Genomic DNA, 19,073 nt, shown 5'->3' on the forward strand with positions numbered 1-19,073 from the left:
TTGCTTCTTCAAGTTTACACAGAGGATCTTCTGGGGAATAATTTTGAAACCACTGCAACTAACTGAAGTACTTGCCCATTTTTCTAAGAGAGGTTATAGCAATGGTAGAGGTCAGATTACCTTGAGTTTGAACTAGGAAAGATGAGTGCTCTGGGCTATTTGCTTTGATGACTTAGAAGCCAGAGAATACTGTTGAAATTCTTCTACTTGGGCAGGCTATTTGTTTATGTTGTAAAATAAAATTATTAGTGTAGATGTCCTTAGAAGTTCAGAGAGCTCAGATTATTTTCTAAATCTGGGCCCAACCTATTTGGTCATTCACAGCTTTTAGAAAATGGGCTGTAGTCCATTCATTCGTTGTAGTCAACAAATACGTAGTGCCATCTAAGTGCCAGACTATTCTAAGCTCTCTCATTTGTGAATGTTCTACGTGAACCACAGAATAAATAAGAGAGAAGACCTAATAGGAGTGCAGGCTTATTCAGTTTCTTGCCTTTTTTTTTTTTTAAATATGTACCCTTTAGAAATGGGACACTTTGCTGCGCGGTTTAGATCAGTGATTCTAACCCACGGAGTCTTGATATGTTGTCAGTTATAAAATGAATAGGAAATTATTTGTCACTAAAATACTGAATGTTTACAAATGATTTACTTGTAAATTAACCAGGTATGTTTTAGAGTAATGCCTATAATAGTTTTTGCAAATGATTTATTTTAAAATTAATCAGGTCTATTTTAGTGTAATGCCTACAGTAGTTTAGCTTTCATGTACTTGTGTTCTCTGTTTTCTTGAGTAGGAGTCATAGGGTTATAGCCATTGTAAAAGTGTCTCTGGTTTGCCGTCAGGCATGTAGGGTGGAGAATTGCTTGAGAATTCATTGTTCTAGGGTTAGAGAAATGAATGAGACATGTGGTCAATGCTCTAGGTCTTTCTGTCTAGGGGAACTGATAAGACTGCAGTTGCCTGTAATATAAAAGTAATAAATACTTAAAACTATGGGAGAGAATACTGACAGTAATAATGTGTGCTTGCCGCATGAAAGTTGAACTCAAGACTCACTTATTGAGCCCTTACTATATGCCCAGGAGCTCTGCTGACTGTTAAGTATACAGTGATGAATGGGTCACTCTTGGTTTTAGTGTTCATTAAGTACTATTTGGATCTGACTCTGGGAGAGAGGTGATATTTAGGTTGGTGGTTTGGGGGCAGGGGTGGAAAAAGGTGGTACTTTCACAGGGCCTTGAAGGATGAGTAGCAATTAGGCATTTGGAGATGGAAGTGGAGCAACATCAACAGCATAATCATAGAGTCTTCGGAGACTGTTAGGTGTGCTTTCTGACTTAATTGCAGGCTTTCTGAACTGGGTTAAGGTTGAGTAGATATGTTGCTGCCAGACTGAGGTCAGTTGCTTTGAAGAGTTGATGGGATTACTGACAATGCTTCATTCTCAGAGAGGGGGCATAGCCCTGAAGTGTTCACCTGGATCTCTGTTGGTAAGGTTGCTTTCCTCCTACTTAGCCATTATTCTTTGGCCTTAAGGTATTTTAAAGTATTTTTTCTGAATTGTTTGAAAATAAATTGCAGACTTCTACTCCTAAATACTTTGTTGTATATTTCTTACATTATATTACCATAATATAATTATCAAAATCAGGACCTTATTCAAACTTCACCAAAGATTTTGTTGGTTGGTACATTTTACCTTACTTATGGAAGTGATCTTGTCTTCATTCAGTATACTCTTTTTGGTAACTTGCTTTTTTATGTTGATAAATTTGAAAAGAAATCCAGAAAAATACAAGAATAATAAAACCAACATTCATGTCTCCCACTGCCTGGAACTGTTGGTATTGGCTCATGCATGCCACAAGGTCCTTACACTGGCCTGCAGTGGCCCTGCTTCTTCTGGCTGCCTGTTACCTCTCCTCACTCTCTCCTTGCTGCTTGACTCTACTCCAGCCACATGGCCTGCTTGCTATCCTGCAGACACAGCGGGTGTGCTCTCACCTGTGGGCTTTCATTTGGCACATTTATTGAATACCTTTTATACCTGACCAGAGCAAATAGATCCATTGGAAGACTTGTTTCATCAGTTAAGTAGTGGGTAATATTTAATTAACTGGGTCATTCGTTCAATTACTTCAAGTGATTCAAGTCAATTACTTGAGCATTTCTTATATACCAAAACTTTGAGGGGGAGAAAGGAAAGCTGGAAAAGGTTAGGAAAACACAGAAAGTTGAATAACTGATCTCTTTGACCTCAGGAGGCACGTACTTATAAGAATGGATAGTCCTGGACACCTCCAGTTGATAAGTGGGGAATTACATTATTGATTGATTACCCAGCTTAAATATTTCTAGATCTGCCATAGTGTTGGCAACTCTTCAAAAAAAATTTTCAAGTAAGTCCTATTTTTTGATGCAGTGATTCTTTTTTCTAAGATTCCTGTTGGATATGGGGATATAAAATCAACAGGTATGACCAAATAAAGAATGTTTTGAAAATTAATGTGAAAAGGTAGTTCAGTATGTTTTCTAAGATGTTTAAAGTTAAATTACTTCAGTTAGTCATAAATTTTTTTCATGGAAAAACATAACAGCAGGAACTTGATGTTGTCTCAGACTGTGGACTTAGTTTTGAGTAATAAGGAAACAGCAATGAAAGGTTTTTCTTAAGGTTTGAGTTTTAAAGTAAAATACAATTTCTTACAATTTGAACACTAAGGTATACTAATTCTTTATGAGTATTAGTTTTTTTTTTTTTTAAGATTTATTTATTTATTTTAGAGACAAGTGGGTGGGGGAGGAGCAGAGGGAGAGAGAGAATTCTGAAGCAGACTTCCTGCTGAGCTTGGAGCCCACCACAGGGTGGACCCTAAGATCATAACCCGAGCCAAAATCAATGGTTGGCCATCCAACCGACTGAGCCAGCCAGGCGCCCCAATGAGTATTAGTTCTTGATGAATTTTTATAACTCTGAATTAAGTCAGCTGGGACCTCTCTTTAAAAAACTATTTTGTAGGGGCACCTGGGTGGCTCAGTTGGTAGAGCATGCGATTCTTGGTTTCAGGGTTGTAAGTTCGAGCCCCATGTTGGGTGTAGAAATTCCTTAAAAATAAAATCTTAAAAAAATTATCGAGTCATTTTGCTGAATTTTTTCCCCTCATAAATTCCAAAACCAATACATGCCAGGAATAATTAAAACCAAGTAAAAGAAAATAAAAAGTGAAATGTCCTCCCTTATATAGATAGCATTCTCACTCTTGAAGGAGCCCTGGTACAATTTGGTGTATGGCCTTCCATCCTTCCAGACATGGTTATGGTACATATACAAACATTTATATACAGATATAACTTAAAAAAACAGAGTAATGGAATCATATTCTTACATTCAGTGGCTTACAATTTTCATTTATGTATTTTTCTGTGTTAGTACATTATCTCCTTTCACAATTACATATAATTTATTGTATGGGTATTCTATAATTTATTTACTGTCCCCTGCTAAAAATCCTAAGTTATTTCTAATTTTTCACTATTCTGTTTTATAGGCAAAGAGCCTAATATTTGGCAAGAAGGGCTCAGCCATGGTTGCACACTTCTTACTGGCTGGTGATACAGAGTCTCTGACTCCCATCTTCCAACTGAGTGCCTAAAGCCATCTGATGAGATGCTGGGTGCTATATAAATTGAGACATGAACATAGTCCCTGTCTAGGGAAGTTGTACAGTATGTGAAACAGAATTCCTACAGCTCTTGAGGGCACTTGTTAAAGTATGTGTGTATACTCTGAGTAAGAGGCTTAGTAGGGTGGCCAGGTTTGAAGAGGAGTGTGTGGTACAAGTGATGTCAGTACTCCAGACAGGGTGGTGCCTTTGGAATTCTTTAATTGGAGGGAGGAAGATGGGTTGATCTGGAAATGGAATGATGTTTCTGTGGTGTTTCTTTTGGAACATGGGCTTAGTGGTGAGTACAGGATGATCTAGAAAGATGGCTGGGAGAGAGATTGTTTTGTTGAGGATTCATTCACCAGGAATGTATTATGTAAGTAAGCAGGAAGGAGGGCGGTATTATCATCAGAAACATCCAACAGGGTCCCTGGAGGCCAGGATGCTGTCGTATTAGTCACTGTTTAGTAACTGCTGTCCTGAGCTGGTACCAGTCTTGGAATGTCTAACCCAGGATGGAGTCCCAATCCAGGAAATCTGTGTGAAGGAAGCTCTTGGACCGCAGGAGGAGGGGCCAGGGAAGTCAGCGCACATCTAGTCAAGAGCAAAAGAGAGGTGATAGCCCCTCCAAACACGGCTCCGGCATTTGGGGCAGCTCTGCCATCTTGTGGAATAAATGCTCAGTGATTTTTTTTTTGAGGACTGAGTGCAGAGGTTTGCATCTAGGGGAAAGCCTTGGCAGGGTTGTTTTCCTCCCACTTAGCTGTTCTGTGGCTTCAAAGTAGTTTTCTTGCATATATTTTTTTTCTGCATATATTAAATTTTTTTTTATTAAATAAACTCTACCCCCAATGTAGGGCTTAAACTCACAACTCCCAAGATCAAGAGTCGCATGGTCTGCTTTCAAAGCCAGCCAAGCACCCCTCTGCATATATTTTTAATAAGTTTTAAGACTGAAGTAATTTCAGACTTATAAAAAGTTGGAAAAGTAGTACGAAGAATTCCTATATATCTTCAACCGGATTCTCACACTAGTTTGCAGTTGGCCATGTTTGCTTTATTGTTCTTTTTTTTTTTAATGATTTTTTTAAAAAGTAGGCTCCACGCTGGGCAAAGCTCGAACTCAAAACCCTGAGATCAAGACCTGAGCTAAGATTGAGATGGATGCTTAACTGACTGAGCCACCCAGGTGCCTCCCCACCACTTTTTTTTAAAAGATATTTTCTTTTCTTTCTTTTTTTTAAAGATTTTATTTATTGTCAGAGAGAGAGAGAGAGTGCACAAGCAGGGGGAGTGGCAGGCAGAGGGAGAAGCAGGCTCCCTGCTGAGCAGGGCTCCATCTCATGACCCTGGGAACATGACCTGAGCTGAAGACAGACGCTTAACCTATTGAGAGTCACAGGCACCCCATCATTTTTTTTCCAAAGTAATCTCTACACCCAATGTGGAGCTTGAACTCATAACCGTGAGATTCAGAGTTGCATGCTGTACTGACTGAGCCAGCCAGGTACCCCAGTTATTCCCTTTTTAAAATTAATTAATTTTTAAAGATTTTATTTATTTAATTTGTCAAAGCGAGAGAGAGAGAGAGAGAGAGAGAGTGAGCACGAGCAGGGGGAGGGTCAGAGGGAGATGCACGTTCCCCGCCGAGCAAGGAACCCGACACTGGACAAGATCCCAGGAGCCTGGGATCATGACCTGAGCCAAAGGCAGACGCTTAACTGACTGAGCCACCTGGGCATCCATATTCCCTTTTTTAGAAAGTATTATTTTTGAATTGTTTGGCATAAGTTGCAGAACTTTACCCATAAATATTTCAATGCATATTTCCTAAAAACAAGGACATTCTCTTACATTACTACGATATGATTATCAAAATCAGGACCTTATTCAGACTTCCTCAGTTGTTCTAATAATGTCCATTATAGCAAAAGTAGGAAAAACATTTTTTCCTGGTCAGGATCCAATCCAGGATGACACATTGGATTTCATTGTTTCTTTAGTCTCCTTTCATCTGAAATAATTCTTCAGTCTTTCTTTGTCTTTCATGACCTTGATATTTCTGAAGGATATGATGTCCCTCAATTTGGTGTTTTCTGATGTATCCTCATGATTAGATTTAGGTTATTAACTTTTAGTAGAAATACCATATAGGCAATATGTTCTTTTTAAGTGCATTCTATCAGGAGGCACATGATAATCTGTCCCATTTATCGGTGATGTTAACTTTGATGACTTGGCGAAGGTAGTATCTGTTTTACTGTCAAGCTATTATTTTTCTCTTTATAATTAATAAATTTCTTGTGAGAGGATACTTTGAGGCTATGTAAATATTTTGTTTCTCCATGAAACATTGACCTACTATTTTAGCATCTCTTGGTATTTTTTGTCTGAAACAGCGTTTACTCTGATGACTGCCACATAGTGATTTCTAACTTTAATAATTTCTTTTATATTTTATTAATTTGTATTCTATTATAAGGAAGAGGTTTCCCTTTCTTTCTTTCTTTGTATCCACATGGATTCATGGATTCTTTGTTCTATGGGTTACAATCTGTGTCTGTCATTTTTTTCTTTTTTAAAGATAATTTGAGAGTTAGAGCATGAGCAGGGGGAAGGGCAGAGGGAGAGAGAGAATCTCAAGTAGACACCCTGCTGAGCATGGGGCTAGATGTAGGTCTCTATGTCATGACCATGAGATCGTGACCTGAGCCAAAATCAAGAGTTGGACGCTTGGGGCACCAGGGTGGCTTGGTCTTTAAGCATCTGCCTTCGGCTCAGGTCATGATCCCAGGGTCTTGGGTTCAAGCTCCGTATCGGGCTCCCTGCTCGGCGGGAAGCCTGCTTCTCCCTCTCCCACTCCCCCTGCTTGTGTTCGCTCTCTTGCTGTGTCTCTCTCTGTCAAATAAATAAATAAAATCTTAAAAAAAAAGAGTTGGACGCTTAACTGACTGAGCCACATGGGCGCCCGGTGTGTCTATGGTTATTTATTTAAATACCCACATTGTCCTAGATTTGGCCAGTGGGAGCCTTTCAGACTGGTTCCTGTATCTTCTTCATTCTGTGAGCCCTTCTTTATATGTATATTTTTAAGATTTTATTTACTTAAAAAAAAGATTTATTTATTTAATTTTTAAAAAGATATTTATTCATTTAAGAGAGAGACAGCATGCGCAAAAGCTGGGAGTGGGCAGAGGGAGAGGTAGAAGCAAACTCCCTACTGAGCAGGGAGCCTGACAGAGGGCTTGATCCAAGCACCCTGGGATCATGACCTGAGCTGAAGGCGATGCTTAACCCGCTGAACCACCAAGGTGCCCCTGAAGATTTGATTTTATTTATTTATTTATTTATTTATTTATTTTTAAAGATTTATTTATTTATTTTGAGAGAGTGAGAATGAGAGAGAGAGAGCACACATGAGAGGGGGGAGAGCCAGAGGGAGAAGCAGGTTCCTCGCTGAGCAGGAAGCCTGATGCGGGACTCGATCCCGGGACTCCAGGATCATGACCTGAGCCAAAGGCAGTCGCTTAACCAACTGAGCCACCCAGGCGCCCTAAAGATTTTATTTTTAAGTAATCCCGACACCCAACTTGGAGCTCAGACTCACAACCCTGAGGTCAAAAATTATGTGCTCCACCAAATGACCAGCCAGCTCCCTCCCCACCATGGCTTTTTTTTTTTTTTTTAATGTGAGCACTTCTTTACTTTCTGGTTTAACAAGATGTTCAAGCTCATCTTGTACTTAACCCATCCTTTCAGCAAGGATTTAGAAATCCTTGGATTTCTCCAAGAAGTTCTGATTTATTTTAAGTGAAAAACTGTATTTAGAAACCAAGATCTGGGTGCTAGGTATGCTTGTTGCTCTTGGGGTATACATAGGAAATGTGGAAGTTCCTCTTACTGTCAGCATTTCTAGCCCAAGCTCCTCTCTAGACATAACCCACTATCAACATCTTGATTTTCTATCTTTCTGGTTTCTTTTCTCTGCATCTAAAAAAATTTATTTACTCATTTAAGTAATCTCTGCACCCAATGTGGGGCTCGAACTCACAACCCTAAGATCAAGAGTTGCATACTCCTCTGACCGAGACAGCCAGCCATCCCCCTTTCTGTGTATTTTTGTACTATCTTTTTTTTCCCCACCTGTAACCATACATGGGGTTATATACTATGGTATGGATCAGGCAACTTTCTGTTTTTCACTTAGTATATCTTGAGATTATCCATATCAGTAAGTACAGAGCTACTTCATTCTTTTAAATAGCTAATTAGAATGAAATAATGCAGACTTCCCATAGTTTATTTAACTGTTCCTCTACTTAAGGACATTTTTTTTTATTCAATGCGTTTGACTAGACTTGCTGTGAATATTTAAATCCATTCATGTTTCTCTTTGATTGCCTTCTTTTGTTTCAGAGTTGATAAAGTTATTTCTTCACAGACCTGAAAAATGTTTTACCCATTATAGTATTGGAAGTACATGTCAAAAAAGTGTTAAACTATTGGGATCACATGGCGTCATTGCTGACAAGAATACCAGCTGTATTAGGGGATGGTGCTGAGGGTGCATACGTAAGACAATGAGACGTGGCCCTTATCCTCTGGCTGGAGAAGTAGCAAATAACAGAATCCAGGAGTAGATCTGAAGTGCTAAAGATGAGGTGCATCAGGTAGTCATTTGTGCCAGGAGTTGATGGCATGCAGTCCCTGAGAGCCACGGCCATCTGGGCAACTTCCTGCATGTGGAGCAGGCTGAGTTTGGATAGAAGTGAACATTTGGCCAAGCCATGGAGGAATGGCAGGGGGAGGGCAAAGCCTGAGTGGAGGTGTGAGCTATGAGAGCATGAAGCAGTTGTTTGGACCAGCAGTTAGCTAGGTAGCTGCTGAGGCCTCATTGTGGATTAATGGGAGATGAGTTTGGAAAGCAGGGTGGTACTTAGATTGACATGGGCTTAGAATGCCAGGGTGTGGTCAATGAGACTAAATATCACCATCATAATCCTCTAACTGTGAGGTTTGAGGTTCTGGTAATTGGTATTTAAAAAAGGGTTAAATAGGATATGATTTCTAAGCCATATTTCAGAAAACATAGTTTAAAAACTTTTTTTATTATAAAGATAATGTATGTTTATCATAAAAGGGAAAGTATAAAAATATTACCCAAGTATAAAGAAAACGAGAGGGTTCTGATCCTGCTTTATATGATCTACTGCTATGTAGCAATATTACCACAAACATAGTGGCTTAAAACAACACATTTATTTTCTCATAGTTTCTGTGCATGAGGAATCCAGGCGGAGCTTAACTGGGTCCTCTGCAAGACTGCAGTCAAGGACTTGACCAGGGCTGTGTTCTTATCTGAAAACACTGCTGGGGAAGGATTTGCTTCCAGGCTCACATGGTTGTTGGCAACATTCAGTTTCTTGCATGCTGTCAGACTCTCAGTTACTTGTTCCATGGGCTTCTCCATAGAGTAGCTCACAACATAGCAGCATGTTTCATCAAGTCTTCAAAGGAGAATACCTGCTAGTAAGGTAGATGTTAAATATTACATAATATAATCACAAAAGGTTTTTTCAAGAAAGGTGGCATACTATCACCTTTGCTCATTCCAGTAGAGGCAAGTTATAGGTCCTGCCTACACTCAAGGGGAAGGGATTACACATGGATGTGAATACCAGGAGGCGAGGATTTTTAGGAGACATTTTATATTTTCCCCCCAGAAGTAAAGAAAACATTTCTTAGAGTTATTGTTCTTTTTTTTTTTAAGATTTTATTTATTTGAGAGAGAGAGAATGAGAGAGAGAGAGAGAGCACGAGAGGGAAGAGGGCCAGAGGGAGAAGCAGACTCCCCGCCGAGCAGGGAGCCCGACATGGGACTCGATCCCGGGACTCCAGGATCATGACCTGAGCCGAAGGCAGTCACCTAACCAGCTGAGCCACCCAGGCACCCTAGAGTTATTGTTCTTAAAAGCAAATTCAAATTCTATGGACCGTTTTTCTCTGCATACATCAACGTATAGTAGTAATTTTGGGAGAGGCAAAAGCAAAGGGTGACTCTTGAGATTTTGAGTCTTGGAGCCCAGGGGAGAGTTCTATGCTTTGCCTTGATTCCTCCAAACAAAAGTCTGTTAAACATGAGGAAGAGCATAGAGCATTTAAGTGATAACACCAGTAACTACTTGGAAATACTGATTTCCATACTATTTTCTAAAACAGGTGTATCTTGGTCCCAGTGATTTACTTTCTACCCAAAGGGTAATTCGATTAACCTTAGCTTTTGAACCAGGCTCCTTTGAGGATTTAATTTTCATATTTTCTGCCTTTTGTCTCCTAGTAACTGCTCCCTCATTGACAAAAGACAGTAGTATCCCATAGTAGATGATGTCACTTAGCTGGCTGGTGCCATCAGTGACATATGATACAGATAAACTCCCATTGGGAAATACACACCTGTGTGAGACCTGGGATCTATGCAGACTGTGTGTGGCATGCTTTTCCAGCACAACCATTTGTCTATATATTCCATTTCATTTCATGTTACTTTTCTTCTCTTAACTGCATCTTATTAATTTGAAGCTCTTTCTTTGTTATATAAAATGATTTTAAAGCATTCTGCTTTGGGATGTGTATGTATATGTATAATTTTTCACTTGTTTAAATTGCCCGTATGATGGCATCCGTCACATCATCAAGTGTAGCAGCTTTGTTATCATACCCTAGTGCTGATTTTGAAATATAGAATATGATTTAGATTGACTTTAATTATTTTTTTATTTCTTGTGATTGTGGAATGGTATTTGAAAATGTAATCCTAATATTTACCAATGGTTCAGTATGCTTTCTGCTTCTAATGGAAATTATATCACTGCATTAAGGAAAAATGTGATTCACTCAAGAAGGGTCTACTCAGGATATTCTTGGGTAACCTAATCAAATAGGGTAGGAGAATTTGAGTTTAAGGTGATTGCTCTCACTGGGGTGAGAGCATTGTGAAGTGAGTCTTCAATAAACTCTTTCCAACACGCATGAATTCCTTGTTGACAGCTCTATTTTTTGTCATTGATACATGATAGACCATTGCCTTCTGCTTATTTGTTTTTCTGGGGGGGCCGCATTTCAAACATTTTTTGCCTCTTTAAATTTGATCATTGACTCCCAAATTCTCCTCATGCCTTCAAGATCCATTTATTTGGTTGTCTTTTTTTTTTTTTTTTTCCTGTCTCTGAGTCCCTTTGTTCAAACAAAGTACATGATAGCAAAATCTCAAAAACCTTTGTAACAGTTACATTCTCTTTGTGCAGAAACCATTGTGAGATCCCTTTGGTTTCATAAAGAGATCCCACCAGAATATTCCCTAGTTCTGTCCACACACACAAGTATCAGGATTGTAGTAAGTTTGAATCTGGTCCAACTCATGAGTATTAAGTGCTGGGTTGGGTCCCTGATTTTTTTGGTTTGTTTTTTAAGTATTTTCCCCTATTCTTTCCCCACAGTACAACCTTGAGAACTTGTATGGCTGCTTAACAAACAAACAAAAAACATGTTGATCTTTTCTTTCAGAAGATGAATCATGGTTGAGTCTGTATTATTTATCCTTGAAGTTGTATCCATTCTCTCCAAACAGTAATCTGGGGAGGTAATGGCTGTCTGATGTCTCCAGCTACATATGCATTCTGCTCTTTCACTTTCTGTTGCCATGTATTAATGCATATGTTACAATAACTAGGGTAAGTACAAGGGATCTTTGTTTTTGTTTCTGTTTTATTTTTCAGTAACAAATACTTTTAAGAAAGCAGATGATTTTGTGACATGTAAAGCACCAGCTGTCGACCTAGATCACAAGTTCAGGTGCAAGGTTGTGGATTGTTTAAAATTTTTCCGCAAGGCCAAACTGTTACACTATCACATGAAGTATTTCCATGGGATGGAGAAGTCACCAGAGCCAGAGGAAAGCCCAGGAAAGAGGCATGTCCAAACGAGGGGCTCATCAGTTTCAGACAAGGCCAACCAGGAGAGCCTGACCAGGAAGCGGGTCTCTGCCAGTTCCCCAAGTAAGTATTTTGGTTCTGTGTTGTATCTATATTGTAGAGGACTCTGTTGCTGAGGTCACACTGCTTGCGTTTCTGACACAAAAAAAGGCATTAGGTTGGTCTGGTCCAATTGAATCTCAAAGATTGTAAATGACAAGTGATTCTTAGGAGTTGCATCATGGGGCTGTGGCCCTCCTGGAAGAAATAGAAATACCTAACTGTTATTCTTACCTTGGCCTCCTGCTGTTCAAGTTACCTTGAGAAGTCACTTAGCTTTTGAAGGCCCTGTAATCCTAGTATGACTGGGGACAGTCAAGGAAAGGGACCTCCTTCAGAAGCCGGCAGTGAACTTGAGCTCAGAACAACATGGGTGCAGTCATTCTATCCCCCAAACCTACTCCATCCCTGCTAGCAGGGCAAAAGAACAAAAGAACTAAAACGTGTGGAATTCTTTTGCTGTTTCCAAATTTGAGTTCAATTTCATCTTAATTGTAACTGAAGATATTTTCTAACAACACTTTATTTTGCATAGAAACGATAATGGTGGTAGTAAGGGTTACCACAAAATCTCATGTTCACGTCTTATTACAAAGAACTGTTTTGGAGATTTTTTTTCTAAAACTTACAGATTGAAAAATTACATGTTTCTGGGGGAATTTCAGAAGCCTTTTTTTTTTTTTTTAAAGTAATCTCTGTGCCCAGTGTGGGGCTCGAACTCATGACCCCAAGATCAAGAGTTGCATGGTCTACTGACTGAGCCAGCCAGGTATCTACAGAAGACTTTTTAATGAGTTTTCAGTAAATTCTACAAGCTCTTCAGCTTCTTTTTACCTGAAATTGTAACATCACTATTTTTGGCTTATAACTTCTCCATTAAAATACATAGGTTTTTTTTTTTTTTAACGATTTACTTATTTAAGAGAAGGTGGGGAGGGGCAGAAGAAGAGAATCTTTCACGCAAACTCCCTGCTTAGTGAGGAGCCCGATGTAGGACTCAGTCCCCCAACCCAAGAGATCTTGACCTGAGCCAAAACCAAGAGTTGGATGCTTAGCCAACTGAGCCACCCAGGTGCCCCAAAATACATAGGTATTAAATGGTATATGGAACTCCTAGGACATGTGACAGTGTTCCCAAGAAAGTGTGAAATCAGGTTTCAGAACAGTGGGGCAGGCCATGTTAACTAAGGTGATCTCTGACCCTGTGAGAGATCAGTCCTCAGCCATGTTGTGAAGATATAGTGGGAGTTTCTTAGTCATATGTGATGCATTATTCATTAGATATATAATGCAAGCCACATGTAACTTTTTCTAATAGCCACATTTTATTTTTATTTTTATACTGTTTATTTTTTAAAGATTTTATTTATTTATTTATTTATTTATTTATTTGAGAGAGAGGGAGAGCACAGAGGTAGAATGAGAGGGAGAAGAAGACTCCCCGCTGAGCATAGAGCCTGATGTGGGACTCGATCCCAGGTCCCGGGGATCATGACCTGAGCTGAAGGCAGACACTTAACCGACTGAGCCACCCAGGCGCCCCTCTTTTTACATTTTAAAATGTGGCTGTTAGGGTGCCTGGGTGGCTTAGTTGGTTAAGCGTCTGCCTTTGGCTCAGGTCATGATTCCAGGGTCCTGGGATCAAGCCCCACATCGGGCTCCCTGCTCCACGGGAAGCCTGCTTCTCCCTCTCCCACTCCCCCTGCTTGTGTTCCCTCTCTCGCTGTCTCTCTTTCTGTCAAATAAATAAAATCTTTAAAAAAATAAAATGTAAAAAGAAACAGGTGAAATTACTCTTACTAATATATTTTATTAATTCAGTATATCCAAAATACTGTCATTTCAGCATGTAAGCAGTATAAAAATTTATGGTGCGCTATTTTATATTCTTTTTCTTATACTAAGCCTTTAAAATCTAGGGTGTATTTTATGCTTACTGAAATTTCAATTCAGACTAGCCACATTTCAGGTGCTCAGTAGCTGCATATGGCTAGTAGCCTTTGTATTGCACCCTGCAGCTCTAATACCCTCAGCTTAGGCAATCTAGGGTGCACTTGGTGAACCTAAGCATTGAGCTAACAGGAGCTGCCTGAGGATGGCCAGCTGGCCAGTAGTCACCCAGGAGGGAGACCCCCATGAGGGCTGCAGGGCACGGCAGCACTCACCACCTTAGTTACTTCACCAGAGTCCTGCTCAGGTACCCACCAGTGGATGGCTATCTCAGAGCAGGCTGGTATGAACCAAACAGCAGTAGATGATGGTCAAGGCCAAGTGCCAGTTATTTATTTGAAACAAAGCTCACAGCTATCAAAACTCCTTTCCTATATATATCCAGTTCAGACCTGTGTGGGAAGAGAAGGTTGCTTATTGAACATTGGATTAGAACACTGGAGTTAGAAATGCCTCAGACTAAAATAGATTGATTTGTTAATTCAGCACCTATTTACTGAATGCCTATTATGTGCCAGGCTCTTTTCTGGGCATTACAAAAGAGACCTAAGTCCTGTTCTGCTTGAGATCTTGGTTGTGGATATTCCTGGCACAGAGAAAGAAAGACTGGCTCAGTTCTCAGACCGGACCATTCTCTTGCCTGGGCAATGCTTGTTCCATTTAGGGCCAAACATTGATTTCTTAGGAATCAGTTAACATCCTTAAGGATGTTAATGTCTATTACTGGCCAGTCCTGCTGGCTTTGGTGGCCATTCTGTGTCTTTTAGGTGAGTTTATATCTTTCTGCCATTGAATACATATTTAATTCTGGGGGCAAGCTTATTTCCTAGAACTTGAGGGACCTGTCACTGAGATTTTCCCCTAGGTCACAGCTGGAGGAGTAGCTAATCCAGCTGCTTGGGAATCACACTAGGTGACTTTTTTTTTTTTAAGATTTTATTTGAGAGAGAGATTGAGCATGAACCGGGGGAGGGGTAGAGGGAGGGGGAGAAGCAGACCTCCTTGTTGAGCATGGAGCCCTATGTAGGGCTTGATTCCAGGACCCTGCCAAAGGCAGATGCTTAACCAGCTGAGCCACCCAGGCACCCCTAGATGACTTGTTAAAATACAGATTTTTTGGGCCCTGCTTTCTAGACATTCCATTTCAGTGGCTCTAAGTTTAGAATCTGTAATTTTTGTACTCTCCACCCTCAAGTATAAAAGTGACATATGATTGCTGTGAAATCGGTACCACAGATTACTGAGAGAAAAGGTCTCCCTCTCCTTGGCATTTCCACCCTGTTGCGGATGTGACTATTTCTGTTTAGCAAACTTTTTTCAGACATTTTCTGTGCATGTCCAAACACATACATGTCTAAATAGAAAATATCTTTTACACAGTATCATATGCAACTTGCTTTTTTCATTAAAGATATCTTGGCCATCATTCCCTATCAATGTAGATATATGGCTCTACCTCATTTTTTTTTTAAGATTTATTTATTTGAGAGAGCGAGAGCACAAATGGGGAAGTAGCAGAGAGAGAGGGAGAGGAGAATCTCAAGCAGACTCTTTGCTGAGCATGTAGCCTGACTGAGCATGGAACCTGATGTAGGGCTCAACCTCACGACCCATGAGATCATGACTTGAACTGAAATCATGAGTCAGACCCTCAACCGACTGAGCCACCCAGGTGCCCCTAGCTCTGCCTCATTTTGACAGTTGTCATTATTTCATTGTATGGGTGTACTGTATTTTAAACATTTTTCCTATAAAAAGTTTATATTTTGCTAATTTTTTTCACACTATCAAGTGCTAAAGTAAAGTAAACCTCCCAAAGGTTAATTTGCCATTGTGTACAAGTAAACCCAATGGGATAAATTCCTGGAGGTGATTTGCTTTGGCAAAAGGTATATGCATATTTAAACTTCTGAGGAATGATGCCAAATCACCTTTTGGAAACCTTGTCCCAGTTTGTAATCTCCTACCAACTAGTTATGTCTATCAGGTTTTTACATTCTTATTGATATTATCAAATTTTAAATTATCGAGTATCTGATAAATAAAAATATATCGGTGGGTTTTTTAGTATTCTTAAAATTCTGGAATATTTTAAACATATAGAAAAGTACACGGGATTATATAGCAAATGTGCATATATCCATCCTCTGCCCAGACTAACATATGTTAACTTTTTTCTGTATTTCCTTCAGATTTTTTTTTAAGATTTTATTTATTTGAGTGAGAGAGAAAGCACGCATGTAAGAGCACAAGCAGGGGGGAGGGGCAGAGGCAGAGAGAGAAACAGGCTCCCCGCTGAGCAAGGAACTCGATGTGGGGCTTGATCCCAGGACCCTGGGATCATGACCCGAGCCGAAGGCAGACACCTAACTGAGCCACCCAGGCGCCCTCAGATTTTTTTTTTTTTAGATTTTATTTATATGTTTGACAGAGAGTGTGTGCACATAAGCAGGGGGAGCAGCAGGAAGAGGGAGAGGGAGAAGCAGGCTCCCCGCTGAGCAGGAAGCCCAACTTGGGGCTCGATTCCAGGTCCCTGGGATCCTGACCTAAATCCAAGGCAGACATTTAACCAACTGAGCCATCCAGGGGCCCTGAGTTTTAGAAGTTCTTTATATTATATTTTGGATACTAACCCTTTTTCAGAAATGTCATTTGCAGATCTTCTCTCATTTAGTAGGTTGTCTTTTAGTTTTGTTGGTTCCTTTGCTATGCAGAAGCTTATTATTTTGATGTAGTCCCAATAGTTTATTTTTCTTATATTTCCCTTTCCTCCAGAGACATATCTAGAAAAATGTTGCTATGGCCAGTATCAGAGACATTACTGCCTGTGCTCTCTTTTAGGATTTTTATGGTTTGCATGTCTCACATTTAGGTTTTTAATCCATTTTGAGTTTTTTTTTGTGTATGGTGTAAGAAAGTGGTCCAGTTTCATTCTTTTTAATGTAGCTGTCCAGTCTTCTCAGCATCATTTGTTGAAGAGACTTTTTCCCATTGAATATTCTTTCCTTCTTTGTTGAAGAGTATATAACCATATAGTTAATGGGATTCTTTCTGGATTTTCTATTCTCTTCCATTGATCTACGTGTCTATTCAAAGTTTTTCGGTGTTATTGTATGTTACAGTGATCTGCAGTTAGTAATTATGACTTGCTGAAAACTCAGATGATGGTTAGCATTTTTTTGCAATGTTTTTTTATTTAGGTGTGTACATTTCATTTTTTATTTTATTTTTTTATTTTTTTATTTTTTTAAGATTTTATTTATTTGATAGAGAGCGACACAGCGAGAGAGGGAACACAAGCAGGGGGAGAGGCAGAGGGAGAGGGAGAAGCAGGCTTCCTGCGGAGCAGGGAGCCCGATGTGGGGCTCGATCCCAGGACCCTGGGATCATGACCTGAGCCGAAGGCAGACACTTAACGACTGAGCCACCCAGGCGCCCTACATTTCATTTTTTAAATACATAATGCTATTGCATACTTTATAGACTAAAGTATAGTGTAAATATACCTTTTGTATGCGCTGGGAACCCAAAGAATTAATTCGATTCACTTTATTGTGACCTTTGTTTTATTGTGGTAATCTGGTACCAAACCTGCAATATCTTGGAGGTATGCCTGTAAATATGTAAATAGAGTAAATAAATTGTGGTTTCTTGATCCAGTGGAATACTACATAGCAGTGAGTGAGCGGACCACAGCCATATCCACCAACATGGGTGCATCTCACAAATACAGTGTTGAGCCAAAGAAGCTAGTGTAAGCTCATAACCTATGTGATATATTTTGTTAAAGATTTTATTTATTTGACAGAGAGAGAATACAAGCAGAGAGAGGGGTAGGCAGACGGAGAGGGGAAGCAGGCTCCCCACTGAGCAAGGAGCCCAATGCAGGACTCGATCCCAGGACTCCAGAATCATGACCTGTCCCGAAGGCAGACGCTTAACCGACTGAGCCACCCAGGCGCCCTGATATGGTTTTATATAAAATTCAAAACCAGATAAAAACAAATCTGTGGTATTTGAGGGTAGGACAGTGGTTACCCTTCAAGGGAGATGGATGAATGACTTGGTGGGGTCAGGAGGGAGATTTCTGGGCTCCTGGAAATATTCTGTTTTCTGATACGTATGGTGGTTTTACAGATGGGTTCATTGTGAAATGTATCAATCATACATTTATTATGTGTGTACTTTTCTGTATATGTTTTAGACCTCAATAAAGAACCTACTTAAAACAAGTTTTTTTTTTTTTTTTAAGATTTTATTTGAGAGGAAAGAGAGAGAGAGAGAGAGAGCAAGCAGAGGGAAAGGGAGAAGCAGATTCCCCTCTGAGCAGGGAGCCTGATGCAGGGCTCGAACCCAGGACACTGGGATCATGACCTGAGCTGAAGACATACGCTTAACCAGCTGAGCTACCCAGGCACCCCTAAAACAACTATTTTGAAAATACTAAAAATGCCATAAGAATGTAAGAAAATAAACTACAAGAAGATGCTGAGAAAAAAATTCAGATTTTCAATTGAAATAATTGAGGAGCTTTTAATTTTTGTTTATTTACCTCTGTTTTATCCTCAAATGAATCCCTTCTTTCTGTCCCACAGCACTATTCCAGGTTTTCCTCTCTTGCCTTGATTGTTGTAATATTTTCTCAACCAGTTTTCTTCTCTCCATTCTTTACCCACTATGGTTTATATGTCATTTTGCTGTCAGGGATCTTTGAAAATACTAACCTGATCATATCACTCACCTGCTAAAAAATATTTAAGGATGGAATGATGGCTTTTGCAGAGCATAATGTTAGTGCTGGACATGTGTGTTGTGAATCCTATCCGATTCTTGTAGTCACTGTTGGACTTTTTGTAGGTTTCTTGACTTCTCTGTGCCTTTCTGCATAAACTTGAGTTCTTATGATGAGTCTGTGAGCTAATCTATTTAATGAGCCTGTTTTAGGGTCCCTTAGGCGGGGTGTGCATTTCCTTCTTCCACTTAACCATGATTTTATTTGTCTCATCCAGCCATGTATGACTAAAGTTGGTGCATTGGTGTGAGCTCTTCAGCTGGATTGTAACTGCTATTGGGGAGGAATTAATGTTGTTGCTTCAGTATCCCTGGGCTCTGCTCAGATCTGTGGACACAGGTAGTGCTTAGGGATTGGTACTTGTGTTGATAAATGGAGATCAAATTGAGGTGTCAAGACCCAGTAGATATAGTAGTCACTGGATAGTGCTGGAGTGACATGTGGGCAGGCAGTACTAGGGAGCAAGTGGACGTGGGTGCAGCCTATCCCAGATGACACAGAGCCTCTCGAACCATGTTATTCCAAAGGCTGAGGCTTGACAGGAGGCTATAAGGGGACTGAAGAAAGTTATGCTTGCCTGACCACCATGGTGTTTGCCCTCTGCTAGGGCATAATTCTGCCTGTCCCTGATC

The 19,073-nt window shown here is 39.9% G+C and overlaps 1 protein-coding gene across 2 annotated transcripts in view; it reads left to right on the top strand.

Annotated features, from left to right (window-relative positions):
• PHF20 (PHD finger protein 20) overlaps positions 1-19,073 on the top strand; it is a 145,375-nt gene that overhangs the window by 87,489 nt on the left and 38,813 nt on the right. For both annotated transcript variants that reach the window (XM_028118613.2, XM_028118614.2), the window contains exon 10: positions 11,445-11,723. In XM_028118613.2, coding sequence (XP_027974414.1) covers positions 11,445-11,723 — 279 coding nt within the window. The remainder of the gene's footprint in view (positions 1-11,444; positions 11,724-19,073) is intronic.

Source organism: Eumetopias jubatus, unplaced genomic scaffold (genome assembly GCF_037043125.1).
Source record: "Eumetopias jubatus isolate StellerSeaLion01/CBP00866 unplaced genomic scaffold, mEumJub1_p1.0 scaffold_9, whole genome shotgun sequence".
In the NCBI taxonomy this organism is placed as follows: Eukaryota; Metazoa; Chordata; class Mammalia; order Carnivora; family Otariidae; genus Eumetopias; species Eumetopias jubatus.